Source organism: Saimiri boliviensis, chromosome 11, assembly GCF_048565385.1.
Source record: "Saimiri boliviensis isolate mSaiBol1 chromosome 11, mSaiBol1.pri, whole genome shotgun sequence".
Classification (NCBI taxonomy): domain Eukaryota; kingdom Metazoa; phylum Chordata; class Mammalia; order Primates; family Cebidae; genus Saimiri; species Saimiri boliviensis.
Window position 1 is genome coordinate 47,161,931 of NC_133459.1, and position 24,399 is coordinate 47,186,329.

Sequence of the window (24,399 nt, forward strand, 5' to 3'; positions counted from 1 at the left end):
TTAATTCACATATACATATACATCTAGTCAGTAAACGTTTATTGAAATAAAACCTAATGGAGATCAGGTACAACATTTTTAAAGAAATTCAGTAAATCTCCATTCAAGATAATGACTCTGCATGTGTCCACACTGTTCCAGAGATCATCACAGTGTCCCAGGTGGATGTGAGGATAGGCATAGGACACCTATGAGATCCTGCAACTCACCTTGGCACACAAATGAAGAGGGTGTTTCCCCTGGGTGGACTCGTCCTGTGATGAATACCACCTTCTGCTCCGCTCCTTGCCGGAGATTGTCTATAAGATAAAATGAAAGATGGTTGCTAAGGAAGGCAAGGAAAGCTGAGTTAGTGGTTGGTGTGTGGCAGGGAACCCCAGAGGAAATGCGCTGGATGCTTTACATTTATTTCTTAACCACTGAGTTAGATTCATTAAGGCCCAGCCACTGCTGACTAATTTAATTATGTTCCTACCCAACATTAAAAGACTACATTCCCTTTCTTTGGTACAACTGATCATATTATATTAATATGTAGTATCTACGATCATCCAAGAAAGTCATATGAGTGAAGTTGAATCTCAAATCCATTGACTGTGACTTAGGCAACGTGAGTATCCTTTCTAAGCTTCCATTTTCTAATCTATAAACAAGGATTTTAATAGGGTCATTGTGAAGATTAAACAGGCTTACACATTGCATAGTACACAGTGAACATTTGGTAAATGATAGAGTAGATAAGGTAGCTATTTATATATTAGTAATAGTAGCCGCTGCCATTTAATTAGCTCCTTTTTGTCAGGCACACACACATACACACACACACACATACACATATATACATACATATATACACACACACATATATGTATATATATAATCCTTACAGCAACATGCTGTCAATATGTTTTTTTTAACAGAGGCAGAAACTAAGGCTCATGGAGGTTATATAACTTGTTCAAGGTCCCACAGCTAATAAGTGGTGATAGGAGCTGAGATTAGAGCCCAAGCCCTTGTCTGGCTTTTATTTCCCTTTTATCTTAACTAAAAAATTGGACAAAATATTCAAAACAATTATTTTCAGACATTGAACAAGAGCTAATGCAAGATCATCAATGAGAGACGGAAACTAAATGAGATATGCCCTATAATTGCCCTGGCTTTTTGCCTGATGATCCCTTCCAGACCAAAGAGCAGAGAGGGGTGTCCTGAGCAAAGCACGGAAGCCTCACTGAGATTCCAGCTCAGCAGGTAGTAGTTGGGAAACTCTGTGAGCTCCAGAAAGGAGGAAGCTCTGCTAAAAAAGAGTTCCAGAAATCTGTACAGGAGTCTTCTTGAGTCTTCACTGGATTCTAAGATGTACACACATGGGGTGACTCTCCATGATGTCAGGAAAAAATGACCAGGGAACTGTGAACTGCACAGTTAGGGGTCACACAGGGCTAAGAATCATTTGAGTTCCCACAACTAAAGAGGAAGTCCTCACTGACAATTCAAGGAGAATGAGAACTCGGGCGGTGTCTTAGTGATAGGGATAAACTTCTCTAGGCCACCCACATTCACAAAGCTTAAAAATAAGTCTCAAAAGGATCATACTGAACAAAAGAAACTTAAATACTTTCTGTACAAAACCCAACTCTCTTTAAAGGAAGGCAACAAAATCCAGACAATCAAAGCAAGGTACAATTTGCAATATCCAGCAGCCAATAAAAAATTACTAGACATGCAGAAAAGTAAGAAAATGTGGCTCCAAATCAGAACTCAAACTCTTTCTCTCTCTACAGAAGTCTAATTTGTGTAATAAAGTTGAACTATTGTGCAAAGATATTGTCAGACAAAAGCAACAGCCAAGGGTGGCATTTCCAGAAAGAAATACCTAGGGAAGGGTACTCAGCAGTGGGCAGAAGAAGAAGGGCTGGTTGATACAGAGCAGAACAATTGCCTGAAGAAAATTTAGGAAGGAACATTAAGAGAAGTTGAATTGAAGGATTTTATCAATGTTTGAGGATGATCTGGAGGGAGAGTATAGAAATACTTAATAGGCTTTCTCTTTCTGAAATGCTGGAGATAATGCTATTTTGAACATGGTTCATTATCCCAACAGTTGATGCACCAATGTCAGAGGTGACACTAAAAATATTAACCCTATTAAACCTGGTTCTAAAGGCTTGGGACTTGCTTGGTCCATTGGGTGATCAATAGGGGTGGAGTCACTGCTTCCCCTGAAAGGCAGCAAGAAATATCATGGAACTAAAATACATTCTGTGAACTCACTCTACTCAGCTCTATGCTAGGCACCTTTGGGAACAAAGGGAGAGAGAAGGCTCACCTGCTCTGAAGAAGTGTATTATTTAAAGAGGAATTAGATACCTGAACATTTCCTGGACTGAATATAAGCTACTCAAGGAAGAAACTACAACTTCCATGGATTTATCACTAATGTCTTTCCCAGGACCCTGCATGGAGTAGGTGCTCAAGGACTGACTATTGAATTAACAAATAAAACTACTGTGTAGATGATGGTTTGTAAAGAAATGTAGACTCATATTATGTTATTTAATCTTTATCATGCCTCTGTAAGGCAGACAGTATTAACTACATTTTATAGGTGAGGAAATGAGGCTCACAGAAGGAAGGGACATGCCCATGGTCATTCAGCTAGCAGTGGTAGAATTAAGTCCCAGCACCCATCCAGTGCCCCTTTCACTACCCTATCTATTTCATTCTGGATCCACAAATAACAATATAAGATCCCACTCCTGCTGCATTTCCATCTACAATTTACACAGGAGAGTTTGGTTTTATCTTATTGTGATGGAAATTGAGCCACTATCTTAGTATTTATATTGCTTTTTCACTTAAAATAATCACCAAGCCCTTTTAAAAAACACGTCTAACACTGACCCCATCTATCGCAGTAGTCCAGACATGATAAATGGCATTAGGGAGGCCCTTGGTGAAGGCTAACTTTATGGATGTCTCCCCTGACCCCATATCAAGTCAATTGCATTCAGCATTTCTGCTGACCACAGGGAAATACAAAATGGGCATTCTCTTTGCACACTAATTTTACTGAGCCCCTGTGTCTTCATAAAATGATAACGTGAGGCTAATAAAAATCAAGCATCTCGGGTGCTAATATAAGCAAATGTTGATGCAGGCAGGTAACAAATTGCTTTGTCATTTAGAAGGCCGTAAAAGAGCATTATAATCATCTTTAGGCAAAATGGATGCGTTGCCTTTGCTTAGCTTTTAGCTTTCATTTGCAAAATCAATTTAAGGTAATGTAGTAGCTCTGAGGTGGTGACTACCCCACCCCTTCCTGTCACCAAATCTCCAGACTCTGTGCAAAGCCAATTAAACATATTCTTGGTGGAAGCAGCAGAGATGAAGAAGAAAGCATGCCTGAACAAAGCCAAGGTGGAACAGAATGCAAACAATGCGAACAGGAACAACTCATAAGAGATGGAAAAACTAAGCAGGTCATGTAGGCTGACATGATTGAGGATACAAGGGCTCACTCAAAAAACACTGGGGTAGCTACATCCAGCTCCGTAGTTAAACAGCAGGTGTTTGAAGTAACATGTTCTTTGTGTGGCATCCTTAACATGTATGTGCACAGACACATACACAGAAACTCGTTTGTCATTATATCCCTCTATCATCCACTATTTCCTTATTCATCATATAGTTATTTAATATCTATTAGATGGCCAAGCACTAGCTATTATTATTATTTTTATTTTACAGAAAACCAAGGCCAAGAGAGTTAAGTGACTTGCTCTAGTTCTTACAGCTAATGTGGCAGAGCCAAAGTCCCAAACCAGATAGGCTGACTCCAGAAACTGTGTTCCTAACCTCTGTATTATAATGTCTTCTAGGAAGAAGGACCATATCATCCCATTGCAATAGCAATTAATCTATGTAGTACTTATTCTTTGCCAGGCACTTTACATGCATGATCTTATTTAATTTTCACAGCAACCCAATTAAATATCTACTATTCTTAGACCAGACTCTTTTATAGATTAGGAAATTGAGATTCAGAAAGATTAAATGACTTGCCTAAACTTGCATAAGTAGCAAATGTGGGAGCCAGAATTAAACCTAGGTCTTTATGATTCTCAAATCTGTGCTAACTACTGTGTCTCATTGGCTTTTGGAGATTCAAACCACCCTATAGGGTTTTAAAAAACACATTCACAAATTCTTTGTTCATCTCCTCCCTTCAAGAGGTGGAGATGTACTCCTTTCTCCTTCAGTGTGGGCTGGACTTAGAGACTTCCTTCTAACCAATGAAATACTACAGAAGTGATGGTGTGATACTTCTGAGATTAAGGCATAAAAAGACTGTGGTTTCCACCTTGGGTGTGATATCTCTTCCTTGAATGGCTCACCCTTGGAATGAAGCCAATTGCCATGTCATAAAGGCACTCAGATAGCCTATGGAGAAGCCCACATGGTAAGGTACTAAATTACCCAGACAGCAGGCGTGAGGAACTGAGGTCTGCCAACGGCACGTGAATGCATTTGGAAGAAGATTCCATAGTGTCAGATGACTACAGCCCTGGCTGACAGCCTACTGTAACTTCATGAGACCTATGCCAGAATCACCCAGCTAAGCTGTTCCCTCATTTCTGACCCACAGAAATGGAGACATAATAAATCTTTCCTGTTTCAAGATGCTAAATTCTACAGTAACTTGTTAGGCAGCAATAGATAATAGACATCTCCCTGAAGATAACGATAATTCTCCTAGTTGCTATGTAGAACTCAAGTAACTTTGCATCTTATCTATTGATGCTGACTTTCAATGAGGACCAAAGCCATAATCTTGGTGCCAAGATATGGAGAATCTCAATCTATTTGGCCAGTTATTACTGGATCTGTGACTGGTAGAGGTAGGTACCAAGAGGCCTCAAAGAACCCTAGCTGGGTCTCTGAGGACAAAAATCTCCCAGGAGTTCATATTGTTAGTTTTCTTCCCCATCCCTCCAGACAATGACTTGTCATGGGGATTGCAATGTTAATGTGAAGGAAGAAGGAAGTGCTACTGGGATGGGAATGTGGAATGTTGCAATGGGGGAAGGATATTTTTCTTGTTGTTGTTTTTGACAACTGCTCCTTTTTCATTTTCTTGACTTGACTCCTAAAGACATGATAAAGTCAAGAAAATGCCCTACTATGGGTTTCTAAACCAGACAAGTTTCAGTCTTTTCTCCAATACTCCAGGGCCCAAACAGGTCCATAGTACTCTGAAGCTGGAGAAACAAGACATCCCAGTAGCAACAACAGCATGGTTGGCTGGTATCAGTTGGAGGGCTTGCTCAGGACTGGAACAGCCCTCACACTGGTCTCCCTGTGCCAGCACCACCCTTTCCAGTCCAGTCTCTGCCTGGACACCAAAATGGTCTTCTAAAATGCAAATAGGAGCATACCCCCTTCCTCTGCTTAAAATCCTTCAGCAGCTCTTTATGTTGTCTATACAGCAAGTCCAGCCCCCTTAGCCTAGACCATCCCTACCTCTGGTAGTTGGTGACTGCTCATCTCTCCAGCCCCTTCCATGGGCACCAGCCTCAGTTAACACTCTGTAGTTCCCAAGACACGACATGTTCTCCCACACCTCCAAACTGGGCACATGTTCTTTTCTCTTCTTAGGATGGCAGCCCTCATGTCAGCCGTCTGGCTTACTCCTACTCAGCCTTCAAGACTTGGTTCAGATGCACCTCCTCCAAGAAGGAAAGGAGGAAACTAATGTTCATCCAGGACTTGGACTGGGCCAACCTTGGTGTTAATTTTGCTGTGTTTTATCTGATTTTATCAGCAATGTGAAGATATCCCTTAGTTGTGGAGACAGACAATAAAGAGAGAATGAATGCTGTAAATTATAGTAAGAACATGGCCGTAGTACAGAATTTATTGTGTATAATTTTATGAGAAAATATAGGTGTAGGAGACATCAATAGAGCTTTCCTGGAGGTGATGAGTTTCCTCACACAGGGCAACACTGTCGAGTTTCCTCACACAGGCACCACTGTTGGGATCTGACAGGCAGATCCAGACCCCACAACGGATGAATAAATTCACTCAACACAGAATACAGTGAATGAGCAGGCTAGGGGTGTCCATGGCCTCTCACTCGAAGGAGTTAACAGCTGCTGGCCTCGACATGCTGGCCTCCCTGGCCTTTATTCAACACACATTAAATGACAAAGGCTTTGAGTCAACACCACTACAGGGTAAAGATTAATCACCAGGTTCCGAGGCCTAAAGCAAACACCATTAGGAGGTAGTATCTCTGGTCGACCTCCTACAGAGAGAGCCATCCAGAATGTTCAACAGTTAGTTTTAGGACCATATGAGTAAGCAAATTATTCATATAAACTCCCCTACATTCCCCTGTTTACTGCCCTGTGCTTCAAGCCTCAAGATGAAAGAACAAGCTGCGTTCAGCCCATCCTTTCCTGAAGGCATGTAAACCATCTGGCCTTCCAAGGGGGTTTTGTGACTATTCCTTATGACTACCTCTGATATTTTCCTCTTAATATTTTTGCCACCACCCTGACTGAACTACCAGGTGGAGGCAGTGGAGAAGCACCGAATGCATTTGGATAGAGACGTGACTTGATGAAATTGCAGATATTCAGGGTTGGCTCAGCCTCACTGACTGGAGGGTGGATCCAACAAGCGGAAAGGGCTAGATAAGGGACACTGGGGAGGACCCTGTTCCCTGTGTTTCTTCTTTACCATGAGGCAGTCAAATGAAAAGTCTGCTGACTTCCTTGGGTAGATGGACTGGATTTCATAACCAGGTTCCATGGAATATTGACTGTGAGACTTTGGGCCAACTACTTATCCACTTTGAGCCTCAGTTTTCTCACTTATAAAATAAGAATAATAACCTTTAGCTCACAAGACAAACAATAAGCAAGAGACTTTATATACCTGCCACATGGCCTCACCTATAATAGCAGGTGCCATGTACTGAGTGACAAGCCACAGAATGGGCTTCCTCAGCATCAGCCCTATAGGCATCTTGAGCTGGATAACTCTTGGTTGTGGGGCTACTGAGCTGTGCATTGTAGGATGCCCAGAAGCATCCCTTTCCTCTACCCACTACAGGTCAGTAACCCCTATCCCCCCAGTTATGACAATGGAAGACATCTTCAGATGTTACCAAGTGTCCCATGTCTCCTCAGAGGCAAAATAGCCCCCAGTCAAGAACCACTATCCTACAAGAATATTATACTTAATTCCAACTGGCCTTGTCATTCACTCTCCAGGCAAACCTTCGGTTTCCCAGACTTCATCTCTTTTCCCTAACTCCTCCCAAAAGCCTCTCCAGATATCTCCAGACTACTGTGTCCTCACCCTCCTCTGAACTCACAGTTCACCGTCTGAACCTCTCATCTGGTCATAAGTCATTCACAGCCTTGATCAGGCAGGACCAAAAGCCACAACTCAGATCCATTCTGCCTGATGCCCGGCATCTGCACTGCACTTCTGAGCTTCATCCTGAGAAAACAGTGGTGTTGGCAAAGTTTATTTTCAGTTCCCAACTCCTTAGTTTCCCCCACACCTCTCCTAGGTTCAGATCTCCCATGGCCTAAAATCTCCTATCTAAGTAGTAGATTCATCATGCTTCGGGGTTAGGGATCAAATGTTCTGCCCTTGATGAGCTGAAAGAAGAGAACCGGAATTATCATTGAAAAAAGTGTGTACATGACAAAGAAGTGCTCCTGATAAGAAATGAAGCATTGATTCTGGAATTTCAGATGTCAGGGACAGGAGCCCTTCTGGTATACCTCCGTGTCTTCATGAATGGATGTCTTAATATGTCTTGGACATACTAAACTGCTCTTTTGTCTTTAAAATGCAGTGAGGATGCCTCTGACTTACAGGAGACTCACAGAGGCCATCAGAACTGCACAGCCTGTGAGGTCACCAAGTAGAACATCCTCACTGTGGACAAGAAGGGCAGAGGACCAGAAAGGACGAGTGACTTGCCCCTGGCCACACAGCTAGACAGTAGTCCAGGCAGGCGGCAGCCTCCTCTCACTACACTGGGCTGCCTGGGCCAGTGTCCATGCCCCAGACTGGCACCTGGAAAGTAGCCAGTGGATGCCTGCCAGAGAAGTGAAGAAAAGCTGAAAAATGGAGATACAGGTCTGAAATACAGGCAGCTTGGGCCAGCTGAGGAGTTGTCACCTTGACTGTCCCAGGAACTGTGCTGAGTTTTTCTCCCCAGACAGGCTGATCTGTGGGGTCTGGCAGTTTCTAAAGCCACTTCCTTGCCACAGGGCTGGCAACTAGGCCTGGAGCAGGTAGGCAGCCTTCCAGGGGCAGGCTAATGGCAGGATAGATAAATAGGGGCAGGCTGCCTACTCAGACAGGCTCCCTGCCCCTATCTATCTTGATTCCAGCACCCTACAAACACCTCTAGAAAGGCAGAGCCAGAGCCACCTGCTCAGAATACCTCCTGAAGTTAGGGTCCCTGGGAAACAGACTCAGAGGCTCTGAGATTCCCATACAGGAGCTTTACTGAGATTGCCCTCAGGAAGGCTTGTGAGAGGTACAAATTAAACAGGGTGAGGACAGACTCAACGGGCTTTCAACAATTTCATAAGGAGCTCTGGGCCAGGAGGGCCCTTCCTAGTTGTTTGAGGAGGCAAGGGGGCTGGTTCTGTGTCCTGAATTAACAGGATACTGGATATGGCGGGCCTGCAGGGAGGGTGTAACCCCAGTCAAGGCTGGGTACAAGTCCCAAGGAGGAACTTAGTTGTATGCTCTTAGCTACCAATGCTCCTGGGAACTGAGGACTCCGTCCTGAAGATGTGAGCAGTGTACACAGCATCTGTTACACCAGCCAAGGTTGCTGAGAACAGAGCAGATCAGAGGCCCAAGATCTGAGGTTTCAGACAAGAAGGCTGAGGACAATAGATTTTCTTTTGTTAAATTCAGTTTATATTTTCTCACACTGACCACATGCCAAATTTTGGGCTGATCCCTGAGAAATCATATACCGTCCTTGCCATCCAGGAGCTCAAAGTTCTGTGGAGGAGAAAGATCAAGATTTGTGGTTTATAAATTTGAATTCTAGAATCAGACATAAGGAGTGTTAAATCCAAGTCCTGCCACATGTATTTATGTGACTTTGAGCTCTGGGATCTTTCATTTCCTCATCTGCAAAATGAGGATAGTAATAGTATCAAACTCATAACGGTCTTGTAAGAATTAAATGAGACAATGCTTCAGGTCTACACACACGACCTGATGCCTAGTAAGTGTTCCAAAGGGTGTACAGACATTGAGAGGTGGGTGACCTGGTCCAAACGCCTCATCTTACAGAGGCAGAAAGTGAGGTCACCAGACAGTAAGCAACAGGAAAGCCACAACTTTGTCCCTTTCACAATTTGTATTCCTAGTGCCTGGCACACACAATGTTCTCAGTAAATACTTGTGAAATAGCATCTGTTGCCCTTTGGTTGAATGAGTGTTTCCAGCTAGAATTGAGTGCTCAGGCTTTCCCCAATGTGTGCTCAGCCTTTTGAATCCACCATTGGTAGACTCCAGAAATTCCTCACCAGGTTTAGTTTCAGGCTTATTAGCAAATGCAAATTGAATTGCGAAGTGCCCTTTTGCAAGAAGGACAACAAAAACAGTTTCACTAGGAAAGGAGGGCATGAAGAGGTGAAAGCTGGGATGAAAGTCTAAGACAATACATTCTAATCAAACTTGATAAATATGTAAATTAAAGCAGCTAAACAGTTGGCTTTGACAAATGACTTCTCCGTAATGGATTTTTCCACGGTGAAAGGCAAGAGTTCAGCCTGCCTGCTAGTCACAATAAGAGCCCTCTCCTGCTTTCCTGGCAATTCAGGCGGATTGGGCAGGCACTGGGCTGCCAAGGGGCAGAGAGGGAATAAAGCCTTCTTTTAGTAGACGCCAGTGATTAAGCATCAGCTAGCTGCTAGGCATGGCCTCCATCAGCCTTGCAAGAGACATGAGAATCCCTGTCTCGTGGATGAGGGAGCCGAGGTAAAGGTCAGTAAAGGCCGGATTCACCAGACGCCAAAGCCTGATGTCACCTAAGGGGCCAATATAACCACTTGTCAAGGAACACAAATTCAGTCCCTCCAGTGGTTTTATGGTCATCTTGAGGGTCTCACCAACCCAGAGCCTTACAGCTTTGTTCCCCCTCCCAGAACCTGGCACAGTGAAGATATTCAGGAAAGATCTGTTCCTTAACTTGCTTTGCAGCTCCAGTGGGCCCCTTCCCTATGCCCTCTCTCAACCTGTTTTCCAACCTTAAAATGAGGCATTGGAGTCATGCCAGCTGAAGGCCCAGACATCATAGGGTAGAAATGGGTGGTCAGATAGCGGATTCTCTGGAAATACATGACAACAGTCATTTGAAGCCACTAAATTTGGGAGCAGAGGAGGTTGTTATGTATCAGTAACTAAGAATAATTGGTATGAAATTGATGATGATTCCAATGGGTCACAGTACAACAGTCAGGTGAGAGGTGGCTGAGGAGGACCCATTCTGAACGGTTACTGTATGCCAGGCACTTTCTATACGTCAGGATCCAAGTCCCACCAGGCCCTGTGAGAATTGTATTGTGAGGCTCAGTACATTGCCCTGGGGCCACCAGGCTAGCAAAACTCGGAGCTGGAATTTGAACCTTCTCTATCTCAGGAGACTAGTCTTTCTTTTGACACTCCCAAGGGGAAAAGTTGATTCCCGAGCTATATTAAAAAGATGTTATTCTGTGTGTACTTACATGCAGGTACCTGCACACATCTGCATCTGACTGAAACTCCTACAAAAATACCTGAGGTTTTGTACAAAGTTATTTGAGTTGAGGTGCAAACAGAAATTCAAGTTGAATGGTTTGCAGCCTTGGAAAGACATTATTAATACAATTTCCCCAAGCAGAGAACCAATATATATGAGCACTCCAAGCGCTTCAGGAAAAGTTTTCTTGTAGGCCTGGGAGTAATGTGATCCTGACCCTGAGTAGAAGATCTGTCTTGCCCAATGCTGGAGAAATTTAGATTTGAAGAGTGTTCTTTCTTTCCTATTGAGATCTTCATTGAGTTGTATAAAAATACCACTTTCAATCTCAAATCCCCACCGGCATTTTTATATAAGCACCGAAAATGCTACTGGGCTTTAGAGATTTCATTTAATGAAGGAAAAGTATTTCTATTAAAGAGTGTAATTTTTTTTCTCTCTCTCAACACGGCATCTTCAGAGGAGCCAGAGAAGCTGAATTGTTCTGGGCTAAGAAAACAAACCAACCCATACCTTGCCCATGAGTTTGTTAAACAGACTATGGAATGGCAACAGCCCAGGAGGGCAAGGAAGGGTCGTCATGAGGGAGAAATAAGAGTAATGATACTGAACCCACTCACACATGCCCCGGACTTTACAGCTCGGGAAGCATTCAGGTGCTCAGCAGGGAGATCATTTCTGCTGCCACCTCCCAAGCTCAACGATGGCCCCAGTGGATGTTGTCTGAACAACTGCAGAAGCCTCCCGCTGCTGCTTCCTTCCTACCCTAAAACCCATTTTCAGGCTGACCCATCTTACTCCCCTGCCTCAGTCCTGCAGCGGCTTCCCCACACATTAGAAGCTAACCCAGGTGGCGCTCCATAGCCCGCTTGCCCCTGCCCACCTCCCACGCTCACCTCGGACTGTTCTCTCACCTGCTCATCACACCTCCTCACACCTGTCTAGTTTCCTCACATCCCTATCCAGAAGACTCTCCTGGATACTCAGAGCTGGCTCTTTGAGAACATTAGCTCCATGGCAGTAGGAACTTTTGTCTTGTTAATGGCTGTGGGTCCCAGCCATAAATTCATGTTGACCACGTGTCTACCAAGTTAATAAAATACAGCTATCAGCTATTGAGTGATGTCTGCTGGGGAGAATGAAGACCAGAGGATTAAGACTCGAGAAGTGGCCGGGATCAGCAAACTGTCCAAGGTCATATAGCTGGCAAGTGATGAGAGTAGAGTAGCCTCCATGTCTGGTTAATATTAAAGCTGGTGTTCCTTCTCCCTCACCCCAAGCCTTTGTTCACTCACAGAGGGGCCACAGAATGCCATAGGTGGGCTGGGGGTGTTGGGAAGGGTGTCCGGCCGGGTGAGTATGACCTTAGATATGGCTGTACCTGATTTAGAATTCTGGCCTTGCCACTTACTAGCTGTGTTGTCTGGGGAAAGTCACTCAACCTGTGAGTGTCTCCTTATCTGTAAAATGGGAATAATAATATTCATCTTACTGGGTGGCCGTGAGGACTAAACAAATTAAAATAACTGTGCTTGTCACATGGTAAATCCTCAATTAACTGTTGCTATTATTAGTCATTCAACATATGTTTTTGAGCTCCCAGTCCTCCCTCACCCAGGAAGCCTTCTTCACCCCCAGGCAGTGAGTCACTCTCTGCTCTGTTCCCTCCCAGCCCCTTCTGCTATTATGGCAATTGCCCAGCAATATAATAGTAATTTGCTTCTCTTTCTATCCCGCCTTTCCCCTCTGGTGACTTGAGCTTTTGAGGGGCAGAAGCCCTGTCTTATTCATCTCTTCCTGGCTTTCATTTTCTTTTTCTCAGGCAGAGAAGGGCATTTTGACATGGTTGTTTTGATGTAACAGTTTTGAAATTGCCGCATCTAAATGTAAAATTGCTTTTGAAAATTACTAGGTACTGTGCGAAACAGACCCCCCCACACCCATCGTATGTTGGATCTTCAGTGTCCTTCACTCCCACCAGTTCCTTACTGTCCCTTCCATCCTCATCCCCATCCGTGACACAGAGCCCACCCTGAGCCCAGTCTCTTCCCTCTCTCCACTCCCGAGCCCCCCACTCCTTGACAGAAGTGGAGATTAAGGATGGGAGAAGTTCTGGGATGAGAGGAACTAGCCTGAAATGCCTCCATGGCACGTTATTTGGTATTGCTTTTTTTTAAGAAGCTGAAGGTATGATGGTTTATTTTCCTAGCTGTGTCAGAATGTCCTCATATCAAAATAGGTGAGTCAGAGCAGCCTCATCAATGTGGCTGAAACAAAAGGACGATGTGAAAAAGATATGAAATCTCTTTGGGAATCCACCTGGCATACAACAGTCCTCAATAATGGATTTTAAAACATACAGCTTTGTAAGTGGATTAATAAACAATCAGCTACACTTAACACCAACTCTCCTGTACCAATTATTTTTCGTTTCAGTGAGATGGTTCTACCACCATAAAAATCAGAGCAGCTAAAGATGCTTCCGCATCGCTCAAACGTCACAGAACAGTGACAGTTAGGGCTGAGTATGGTCTAATTCATCTCCCTATTTTACAACCAAGACTCCAAGAGAGAAAGTGATTTGACCAAGTTCCTACAGTGACCTGGATTTTTACATGTTAGGTCAGAAACATGTGATCACTTTTTAGATAACTTCTCCACCCTGTGCCCTAAATTCTAGGCCATACTGTCACCAGTGAATGGAGACTTTGTTGAGTAAAATAAATCATAAAAATATAATTCACAAGAATATGTTTCCAGAGGGGTATTTTTACGGAAGGGTATTATGTGCTCCTCAAAAAAAAAAAAAAAAAAACCCTAGGATAAACCTGGATTCTTTATAAAATTCTACCTCAGGTTATACCTGGAGTATGTGGAAGTAGAGCCGGACAGATCTGGGTTTCAAGTTGCATGGCCGAGGTAAGTTGCTCAGCCATGGTTTCATGAGAGGCAAGGTACGAAAGATGTCTAAATCATGGTGGTCCCCAAAGGTAGCTTTCAGTATTACTGATTTCAGAAACCTTCAGTCCTACCTTCCACCTCTGGCAGACCCTTTCATTTAGGAAGCTTTAGTGAGGTCTGAAGGTACTAGCAGGCACAAGTGTGAGCTGAGAGCTGGAGGATGAATTAGCATAATGGTTAGCACAGTGACTGCATCACTCTCTGAGTATGTGACCCCGGGCAAGTCACTTCACTTCTCTGTGCTTCACTCTTCCTGTCGGTAGAATGTGGATCATAGCAGACTGTCTCATAGGAATGCCCTCAGGAGTAAATGAGGTCGTATTTGTAAAGCACACAGAACACCGCCTGTCACATAGGAAATCTTACATAAATGTTTACTGACTAATAGAAATACCTGATAAGAACACCCATTGAGGTGCTCTGTGTCTGCAGAGGGCAATGCTCATCTTGGGCCCTCCCTTGTGAATGCTCATCCTCCCGCAGAAACAGTCTCCTGTGGACAGTTACTTCACACCTTTCCCTAGGTATGTGCAGCTAATACATTGGCAAGAAATGAGTATTATTTTCTGTTTCTTAACCCTGGCTGCTTGTTAGAACCACTCAGGAGCTTTGTAAAAATACTGATGCACAGAACACCCCACTGACTGCGCCCACCAAGATTCTAGTTTAATGTTCTGGGGAAGAACTCAGGGAAACTGTTCTAATTTGCATTGTGGCTGCAAATGTGCAGCCACAACAAGAAGGGAACCTGTGGTCTAGTGTGAGCTTGGCCCGGGCTCTCTCCCCTGGGTCTCGGTTTCATCATCTGTCATAAGAAGGGGCAGAGCAAGGTGGTCTCTCAGTCCCCTCCAGTTCTAAAACACTTAAACTGAAGAGGATCAGAAGCCCCAGGAAGTGGCTGTGGTTGGCTCTGATTGCACCACATGGGTCTGAACACCAAGGCAATGGTGTGGGGTGAGGTGAGTAGACAGGAAAACATGCCTCCATCAAGCAAATATTTTTTTGCAGACACAGTCTCTTCCTTGGAACAGGACAAGAAGTACCAAGATAATAGACATGCAGCATCTCCAGGGAACTCACAACGCTTCCTGCAAACAGATTGGATTTGTAAGAGAATGTAAGACACATGCATGAGGAGAAGGAGAAAGGCATTTTTCAAAGGATGAAGGAAGAGGGTTAATATATTCGCCACCACAGAAAAGAAGGGGCCCAAATATATGCGTGCCAGGGTACAGATCCAGGCTCCTGGGAGGGTAGGAGAAGGGAAAGGAAGGGAAATCACGGTGGCTGAGCACCTGCTCTGTGCCAGGCACCAGGGGGCGCATTACATATAGAAGCTCATTGGATCCTGCCAGCCTTGGGGAAGGGCTGGCGCTCTGACCCTTGTCCTGCAGGCAGGTTAGAGAGCTGTGCCACTGGCCCCAGCCCCCATGATGAGCAGCTGCGACGTCAATCTGACTCCAAAACCCTGTGCTCTTCCCTGACAGCTTGATGCCTCACTTATCCAGAGCTTCCCGTCCTTGTAACATCACACACCCAGATCACAGCAAAGAGCCGTAAGGAAGCAGAAAGGCCTCAAGAACAGTGCAAGCCACACACACAGGCCCACAGTCAAGGTCCTGTCAAGCCTCAGGAGAAGCCTCCCAACTTGTTGGGGATACTAGGGTGATGGGGAGATATCGCCCAATTTCTGGAAAGAAGGGGTGGAGCTCACTGTTAGAGAGCTGGCCCACAGAGAGATGCAGGATGGAAACTGGCAGGCCACCAGGAGACCGGGGCCCTCCCAGGACACGGTTCCTCACTGCCTGACACTGCCAACACCTCATCGAGTGAAAGCAGGTGTCGGTTAGCTGTGCTGCCGATGTGCCTCCGGAGCTCTGATGGGGCAATGACAAGTCCAGCCTGTCTTTCAGGGACAGGCTTAGATAGCGCCAGGATGGTCAGGCCTGCTCAGCACAGCCAGCACCACTGTGGAGTGACGCACAGCTGGTGGCCACAGCCAGGGGACCTGCCCTCACCCATCCCACTGCCCCCGCCCTGCTGCACTATCTCTGCACTCCCCAGTTGCCTGTGGATGCCACTCAGTTTCCCCTCAGCTCTTGCTTTAAGGGGAGGGCCAGGGCTCACGCTCAGAACCACACTGGCTCCACAGCACGCCCTCTTCACTTCAGGGACTGAGGAGAGAACAACGCCTGCCAGAAAAGTCCCAGTCCCTTCCACTCACACACATCCTGAGAATTCACCCGGAATCCGTGCCCTCTCTTTGTTCAAGGTCAGAGACCTGACCACAGCCCACTGTGGCCTGAGCTGACCTGGGCCAGACTGGGATCTCTTAGCTGTCTTCCTCCACACCTGCCCTCTTTGGGCACCTAGTAGGTACCCCATGTGTGAATGCTGAAGTGGGTGGGGAAGCCCAGCTAAAGCCATGCTTTCAAATAGCAAGTGACTAGCTCTTGCTCTTTAATAGTGCGAATATGGCGAGAATAAGGTGGCAAATGTCTATTTGTCTTCCCATCTTCTAGCAAGGCCATTCTCTAATTCCTGAGATCCCCACAGTGTCCTTTCAAAGCCCTTCTATTTAATGCCAAGTGGAGGAGTTCCAGACAGCAATTTGCATTTTCAATTCTAGAAATCATTAATATTTTAACACTGCCAGCACCATGGTTTATTAACACACATTTCCTACCTGCTACTGTTAAAGGGAAACTTTCTATTTCAGAAAATTTGAACATGGGGTGATTTCCCAACTTTGGTTCAGATTCTGCTCTCAACTCCTGCTCTTGGGACCACACAGTCTAGTGTGAGAGACGGATATACAGGTGGACAGTGAGAATTCTGAATGCTCACTGAGTTGGTTGAGGGAAGCATAGGAAACTGGGGGTCCCAGAGGAAACCCCCTGGCTCAGCCTGAAGGGTGGGGGCAGGGCTATTAGAGGAGGGCTTCTGATTTTAGGGTAACGTTTGTATAGATTGTGGAAAGAACATAAGAGGATCAGAAGGCCTATACACAGACACTGGCTTTTGCAATTACTTTTAGTTGCCTTGGCAATAGGTAGGTTGCAGTTAAGATCAAGGATCTCTGAGTCAAACAGGCCTGGGTTCAAATCCCAGCTCTGACAGCACTGGCTGTGTAGCAATAGTCATGGCTAACATTATTTGAGCCCTTACGGGGGTGTCAGAGAGAAGGCCGCCTGACAGGTCTAGGATGATGATGCTTGCTCAGTACAACAAGGGCCACAGTGGGGGTGATCTCACTAAGTGGCCACAGCTGTGGGAACCTGCCTTCGCCACTCCTCCCTCCCACCCCACCCCCCCACATTCATCAGTGTGGGTGATTTCCTTTAATTCTCACAATCACCCTATGGGGTCATTCTTGTCACCCTCATTTCACAGAGCAAGAGACTGACAATCAGAGAGGTTAACTCACTTGCTCCAGGTCACATGGCTGGCCAGTGGATGAGCCAGGATCTGATCTCCAAGCACTGAGTTCTTCTGCTCCTTATTCCGGAGGTGGCTGTGATATTAAGTGGCGGCATATCTACATTAGCACAGCACTGGCACAGGTCACACAATCAGTAATGGTAGCTACTGTGGTTGCTTTTACCACCTTCTAAAGTGCAATTCGTGAGTCTCTTTTTGAGTAAGCCCACCCTGATCTCTGTGGCCAGAGGCCGCTATGTGTCCCAGCTCACGGTGCTGAGTAACTGCTGTCCTCCCGTGTGCTGCACCTCTCCTATGCCATGGCCACCTCCCCCAGGGGAGGGACTGCATCTTCTCCCTTTCTGTTCACTCCTGGTAATGACCACACTTCTAGGCACATCGTAAGGCTGCAGTCAGTGTTTGCTAAATAGAATTGAGAGAAAACACTATCAACCAGATCAATTCCCAGAAGAAAACCTTTTCCAGAGGTCGTCTGGGCACATCAATATAAAAATGACACAGCTATAATTTGCTTCAGATTCAGACTGGGAAGATGAACTTTGACCCTGTCAAAAAATGAGAACAAATTAAATTGAAGCACAAAGTCATTTCCCTTGTCCCAGGGCTCTGGATTTCTAATTAATGTGCAGCACAGTTTTGAAGGCTGCAAAGGGATCAGTAGGATCGTGTCCGTTACCTTGCAAACTGAGTAGAGCTCAAGATAGAGCTTTTTGTTTACTTATTTGTTTTCCTTTTCTGGGATGTATTGTGCTTCTTGTGGTATAGGTTCGTAGATGAGAGCAATCTCAGGCGATTAGAAAACATTGATTGCTAGAAGCTGACCTTGAACAAAAGAACACACGACAAAACGGCTCTCAACACAATCACTCCCCTACCCTGTCCCAGAGGACAGCAGCTTAGCCCCCAGGAAGTTAGAAAAACCACGTGGAATTTCAGTGGCTCAAGCTGAAAATGTGACGGCCACCTTGTGGCACGGCTGAAGGAAGAACTCCCCCCCGTGACTAAGTGCTGATACTTGACAAGAGTTCTGGCAAAGCGGCTCTGGGGTTTTGGCACCCAAGCCTCTGAAACATCAGTGAATGTTCAGAGACTATGGTGAGTGACAAGGACCTCATTCAGGCGATAAAGTGGCAATCAAATTAAGTTACCAGCTAGGAAAGGAAACTGACCTTGCACAAAGGGCGAGAGAGCAACCTGGGGCAGAGCCCTTTCCGGGAGTCGGCCGCTGCTCCTGCGTGCAGGTGATAGAGATGGGGTAATGCTCTTCACCCCAACGATCCCCAAACTTGCATGAGTAAGAGTCACCTGGTGTACTCGTTAAAATTACAGGTACAGGTTCCTGGGCCCCACTCCGGACCCACTGAATGAGAACCTCTGACACAGGGCATGGAAATCTATACTTTTAAAACGAGTGCCCTGGATGCTTCCTGTGATGACAGACCTGTGGAAATTACTGGCTAAAGCACCAAGACTTTTCTTATTGGATCCTCTGGAATACTAACTGGCCTTGGGCAAATTACATGCCTTCTCCAAACTTTCATTTCCACACCTGTAAAATGGGAATAGCAACTCCTGCCTCTCAAGGATATATTGTATTTGAGGAAGAAATAAAATGATTAAGTTGGGGTGCAGACAGCACCTGACACTTAGGAGATGTGCAGTGCCTGTGAATCCTGCCCATGTAGGTGTGAAGAGGCCACTGTGCCCCAAATCAGGCCCCCAAAGGTGCCTGCAGTTTCTCTTTCCGCTTTCAAGTTTTTGGCCCAGAGATACTGAGCATCAGCCTCAAATGCTCCTGCCCATCAGGGAGGATTGTTGGGATGAGGGGGGTGGACGCTGTGCCCTTTCTGTGGAGCCAGTGCCACAGGACTCCAGAGCCCTCAGTGGCAGCAGGATGACATGACTGTTCCTTTGGAAAGCTCTGCCAGGAAAAGCCAGGGTGGAGTTAGCCTCCTAAGTCCTTGAAGGATTCAGCCCAGGCTGATGACTAATCTTCCAGGTTTCTTCTCCCTGCTCCTGAATCCTGCCACGTCTCTTAATAATCCCAAAACAGCAGACCTGGTCCAGGGACAGGGCCTCTCAAGTCAGAGTGAGGCCTTGAGGGGTGCATTATCCCCCAGCTCTTGGCTCAAGTCTGCCAAGAGATAGGATTGACTGGGGAGTTGGTGAGGGCCTGGCAGTCAAGAGCGAAGAGACACAGGCCAGAGACAGTGCGTGATGAGCTGAACGGTGCCCTCCACAAATTCGTATGTTGAAGTCCTAACCTCCATTATCTCAGAATGTGGCCGTATGAGGAGAAAGGGCTTTTAAAGAGGTAGTAAGGTAAAACGAGGTCCTAATTAAGTTAAAATGAGGTCATTAGGCTGAGTTCTAATCCAATATGACTGGTGTAAGAAAGGAAAGGAGATCAGGACACAGACGTGAGAGCACAGAGGAGTCGCCGTGTGAGGACAGGCAGAAGATGGCCATTACAAGCCAAGGGCAGAGGCCCAGGAGGAACAGCCCTGCCGATGCCGTGATCTCAGATTTCTAGTCTTCAGAACTCTGAGAAAAGAAATTCCTGTTTCTGAAGACATGAAGTCTACATATTTGTTATAGCAGACCAAAGTCATACAGTGGGCCAGGGACTTGGGCTTCCATGCTGGCTCTTTTCCCTGGCTCTTCGGCTTGGATTTTGGGAAAAGGCTCCTTCAGTTCTCTCTCTTTTCTTTTTTTTGAGACAGGGTCTCACTCTGTCACTGAGGCTAGAGTACAAAGGTGTGATCATGGCTCACTGCAGCCTCAACTTCCTGAGCTCAAGCAATCTTCCTGCTTCAACCTCCTGAGTACCTGGGACCACAAGCCCATGCTACCACACCTGGCTAATTTTTAATATTATCTGTAGAGAGGGGCCTTGCCATGGTGTCCAGGCTGGTCTCAAACCTCTGGGCTCAAGCAATCTGCCTGTCTCGGCTTCCCAAAGTGCTGAGACTATAGGTATGCACCACAGCACCCAGCCAACATAGGGATGTTTCCAAGGAGATAATACTACAGGTGCGGCTTGCCTGGTATACACTAAATGCATGATGTATGCTATCTCCCTTCCCCGTTTAGTTGTGTAAAGTTTGGCCAGCCCTGTAAGCAGTCTGAAAACCTCAGTTTTATCACATAAGATGGGAAACCCAGTGAGATAACATAAGGGAAAAGGTTTGAGAAAATATAAAGTACTTTATGGATGAGAGAAACTATGGCATCCAGGAAAAGCGGGATGGCAGCCTCCCCAAGAGATGCTTTAAAATTGAGAAGTATAGAGTACTAAAAAGAACAGTGGGTTTAGACACAGGCTTTGGGTCCAAGTCACAGCTCTGCCATTTCTGTGAAATTTTAGACACCTCGCTTAACTTCAGTTTCCTGCCTAAAAAACAGGGATGATGATAGCTGTGATGGAAGATGCTAATACTTTGCATTCAGATGTTCACCAAGTCCCAGGTGATTCTGTGGATCCATCCAACTCAAGAAGTTTTCCCTCCTGCTCCTGCAGTGTCTGAGGACCCACTCCAGCTCTGGAGAGAAACCCTGCTTCTTTCCATTCAGAATTCCATTCTGATACTCACACTGGGAGTTTCTAAAATCCTAACATAGAGGACCTGGAGGTTGGTCTCCTTCAGCTTTCAACTGGACTGACCAGCAACACAGAACCCAGCCTGCTGCCACAACACATGTGCAGGCCACACAGAGCCTCATTCTAAACCACGGTTGACCTCTAGCTTCTCCCCAACATCCATCATGACTCAGAATCAGGATGAGGGAGAGTATTTGGCATGAGACAAAAACACAACAAGAAGCATGTTCAAAAAAATCTCTTTCCAGCAACTTTTATTCATGGGAGGTTGTGTGCAAGGCTGGGCCTCATAGCAGGTCTGAGTAGAGGGTGGGATTTGCTGTCCTCGAGGGACTTCCTAATTCTAGGTCATCTGGCTCCATTAGCAAGTAAAAACATTAAGTTGTCAGGACTTGAACCACTGATCAGAAGGTGAGGTCAGAGCTTATTGATGAGCCATGGAGCATTAGCTCTGTAATTACCTACCAGTCAACAGCTGATTTGTCAAAACCACACAGAATGTAATTACTTCCATTTTGCTAGACTGGAGAGTGAATGAGAAAGATGGTCTAAGTCATCCTTCCAGTTTTGAGGCAACATTTTAAAAATCTAATAAGAAAGCACTCCTTGGCAGTCATATGGCATTCTAAAAATGTCCTGGAAAATGTGCCCAGAGACACATTATTTCTCTGGCTCTGCAGGCATTCAGAAGCTGGCTGCCTAGACCACTGGGTTTACAGTTTCAGAGACCCAGGCTTCACACTCCAGAAGGAATTGGGAAGGGATGAGGGCTTTTTCTTTCCATGCCCAAGGGCTATCTCTGTGACTATAGTTAAAGACACACTCATGGGTGTGTCTGTTCTGTGCTGAGCATCACAAAGTTCTCTCAGTCTTCACTGAAGTCAAATGGATTGGCTCCTTCTTCTCTTAAGCCAAGTCTGTGAAGGCCTGGACAGTGGTGGAGAGAAAGCTTGCCAAAGAGGTCTGCTAGTGAATAATCCAAAGAGAAAGGCAGACAAGGGGAAAGCAAAGCAAAAGCAGAGAGAATCCAAACATCCTCTGTTTTCAGCCACAGCCAGAGCACTAACATAGCCGTAGGCTGAGTTGTGATCCAAGACTCACCTGACACCAGAGATAACCTTTGATTGGGCTATTAAACTAAGCTTTGCCTTAATTGTGGTTTGGAATGTGGCAGTATGAGGGTCAATTACAGTTCAGGGAAGGACCCTGATTATTTGGCTGTCCACTGGGAAGCCCGGAAGAAGGAGTCACCAAGTACCTTAATTCAAGTCCCACTTACGCCTAACGTAAAAAGGCAACATTTATCCAACAGTTTAAAGAGGGTGGCCTAAAAGGCATCAGACGCTGGAGTTAATAAAAAAAAAAAAAAAAAAAAACCTTTTTTTCTTTATAGAATACCAATCAAAAAATAACTTTGAGATCTTATCAATTAAAAATAAGGAAAAGAGAGAATCTAAGAAAAACTACTTTGGTGCTAGACTATAGGAAATCTAACTGGGGCAGAATCAATCTAGACTTGCTTCCAAATGTTTTGTATAAAGCAGCCTGCCATGGTAGAAAGAAACATGGAATCAGAGGGCCTAGTTCAATTCTTGCCTTGACTTCTCAGGTCTGGGGAAACACTGTGCAGGAGGAGCTCCAAGTGAAATGCCTCCTGAGGCAGGGCAGTCCGCCCCATAATGGACTGGGGCAGACACTCAGGAGACATCGGCTGAGGCAGAGACATGGTGCACACGGCCCATCTGGAGAGGCCAGGTCTCCTCAGGAGCTGCCAGGAACTGTTTCATGAGAATGAGGACCCAAGTTCCATGATCCTTTCATAGAATTTTCCAAAAGATGCTGTAGACCTTGACTTCTATATAAAATCTCTAATTTGTAAGTATTGGAAACTAACTTTTTTAATTTAAAAAAATGTCCATGGGCCTAGTACATTTTTATTGTAAGCTGTGGAGCCTTAAAAACCTTACAGAGATGTTTTACTATCTCATCATGTCAGTATAATTCATTCTTTAAGTCTCACTTGTGCCTTCTTAGGAATTAGATGAAGAGAGAAGACTTCTTATAAGCCTTCTGCCTGTGCTACTCCAGGAGTGCATGACCCCCCATACCCATCATCTCAGCCCAAGTTGCTTTAGGCTCCATGTGGGCAGGTGGGTAAATGCTCCAGTCTTCCCTATCACCAGGAGCGGAAAACTGACAGTCATTACTCCTAGCTGTGCAGCCTTTGAAAAATTAGAGTCCACTGCTGCATCTTTGAAAAAAGACATAGAAATGCTACCTTGGAAGACTCTTATGAGAATTACAAGGAGATGCCCTGTGAAGAACCAGCCCACGGCCTGGCATACGGGAAACTCTTAGTAAATGGTGTTTTCTTTCTTCACCTGGGAAGTAGGGGTGCAAGCAGGAAAATAAAAACTGAATTACTAAAATAATTAAATAAAACCTTCCTCCCATGAAGTCAGAGCCAATATCTCTCGGTCACCAGACTTAACCTCTGGATAACGATGGCAATAGTCACAACTAACACTGATTGTGGAACAGCATCTTAGAATTTACTAAGCTCTGTCACGCATCGTTTGCCTTTCACAAAAGGCCTCTGAGTTAGGCTTGTTGTTGCCTCCATTTTAGAGACAAGAAAACTGAGGTTCAGTATGGTCAACTGACTTTCATGTAATTGTTTCATTGAATTCTCCCAAAATTCCTATGAGATGGCCATTGCCATCCCCATTTTACAGATGACAAAACTGAGGATCAGAAAGGGGAAATCACGTAGCTTGTTAATAACACAGCCAGGATCCACACATGAAGGATCCACATGGTCCTTCATGTCTTAGCTTAGTTGCCTTACCCACAGTCTCCTTCCCCTCACCTTGATAAGGTGCCCTGCCTCTGAATCCTCACGGTCCACGCGTGGCTTACTGTCTCTGCTGAAGCAAGCTCACATCAAATTGTTAATGAACTCTTTGCCTCCCTCTCTAGATGGATGCTCTGTGCACTTTGTCTTGCTCAAGTGTATTTAGAGCAGTGCCTGCACACAGCAGCAGGCAAGAAAAATGTGCTGAATAAATGCATAAGATTAGGACTTGTAGCTCTGGCTCACCCATGATACCTTTCGGTACAGAGCACAGTGCCTTGAACATACAAAAGTGTTCCATGAAAGTGTGTTGAATGAGTACAAAGATAACAGAAAGGAAAACAGGAGGAAGAAAAGAAGAAACAAGAGAAAAAGGGGAGGAGGGAATACAAGAAGGACACCGAACCTACTAGCTCCTTCTACCCAGACACGGCCCCGTGGAGCGCTGATGTACGGTGGGACTTGCAGCCATGCACAGTTTGGTGCACATGTGGCCTCTAGAGGCCCTGAGGTCTGCCATGGATCAGTTGCTTGATCTTAGTGAAGTCACTTCTTTGCTCTAAGCCTCAGTGTCCTCGTCTAGCCACACAGTGTCGGGTTCAACTCAGTGGCTGCTGAGGACGTAGTCAGTACCTGGACTCTGCCCCAAGGCCATCCTGAGTGACTCTGGAGATCCTTCCACAAGGATCGGGGGCTGCTCTTTGCTGTCTGCATTGGCAGGCCCCTGGGTGTGTGTATATGTGT

The 24,399-nt window shown here is 45.4% G+C and overlaps 1 protein-coding gene across 7 annotated transcripts in view; it reads right to left on the reverse strand.

Annotated features, from left to right (window-relative positions):
- The window catches only part of LOC101050152 (AGBL carboxypeptidase 4), a 1,418,805-nt gene that overhangs the window by 169,493 nt on the left and 1,224,913 nt on the right, over positions 1 to 24,399 (reverse strand). For all 7 annotated transcript variants that reach the window (XM_074380786.1, XM_074380790.1, XM_010349316.3 and 4 more), the window contains one exon: positions 210 to 299. In XM_074380786.1, coding sequence (XP_074236887.1) covers positions 210 to 299 — 90 coding nt within the window. The remainder of the gene's footprint in view (positions 1 to 209; positions 300 to 24,399) is intronic.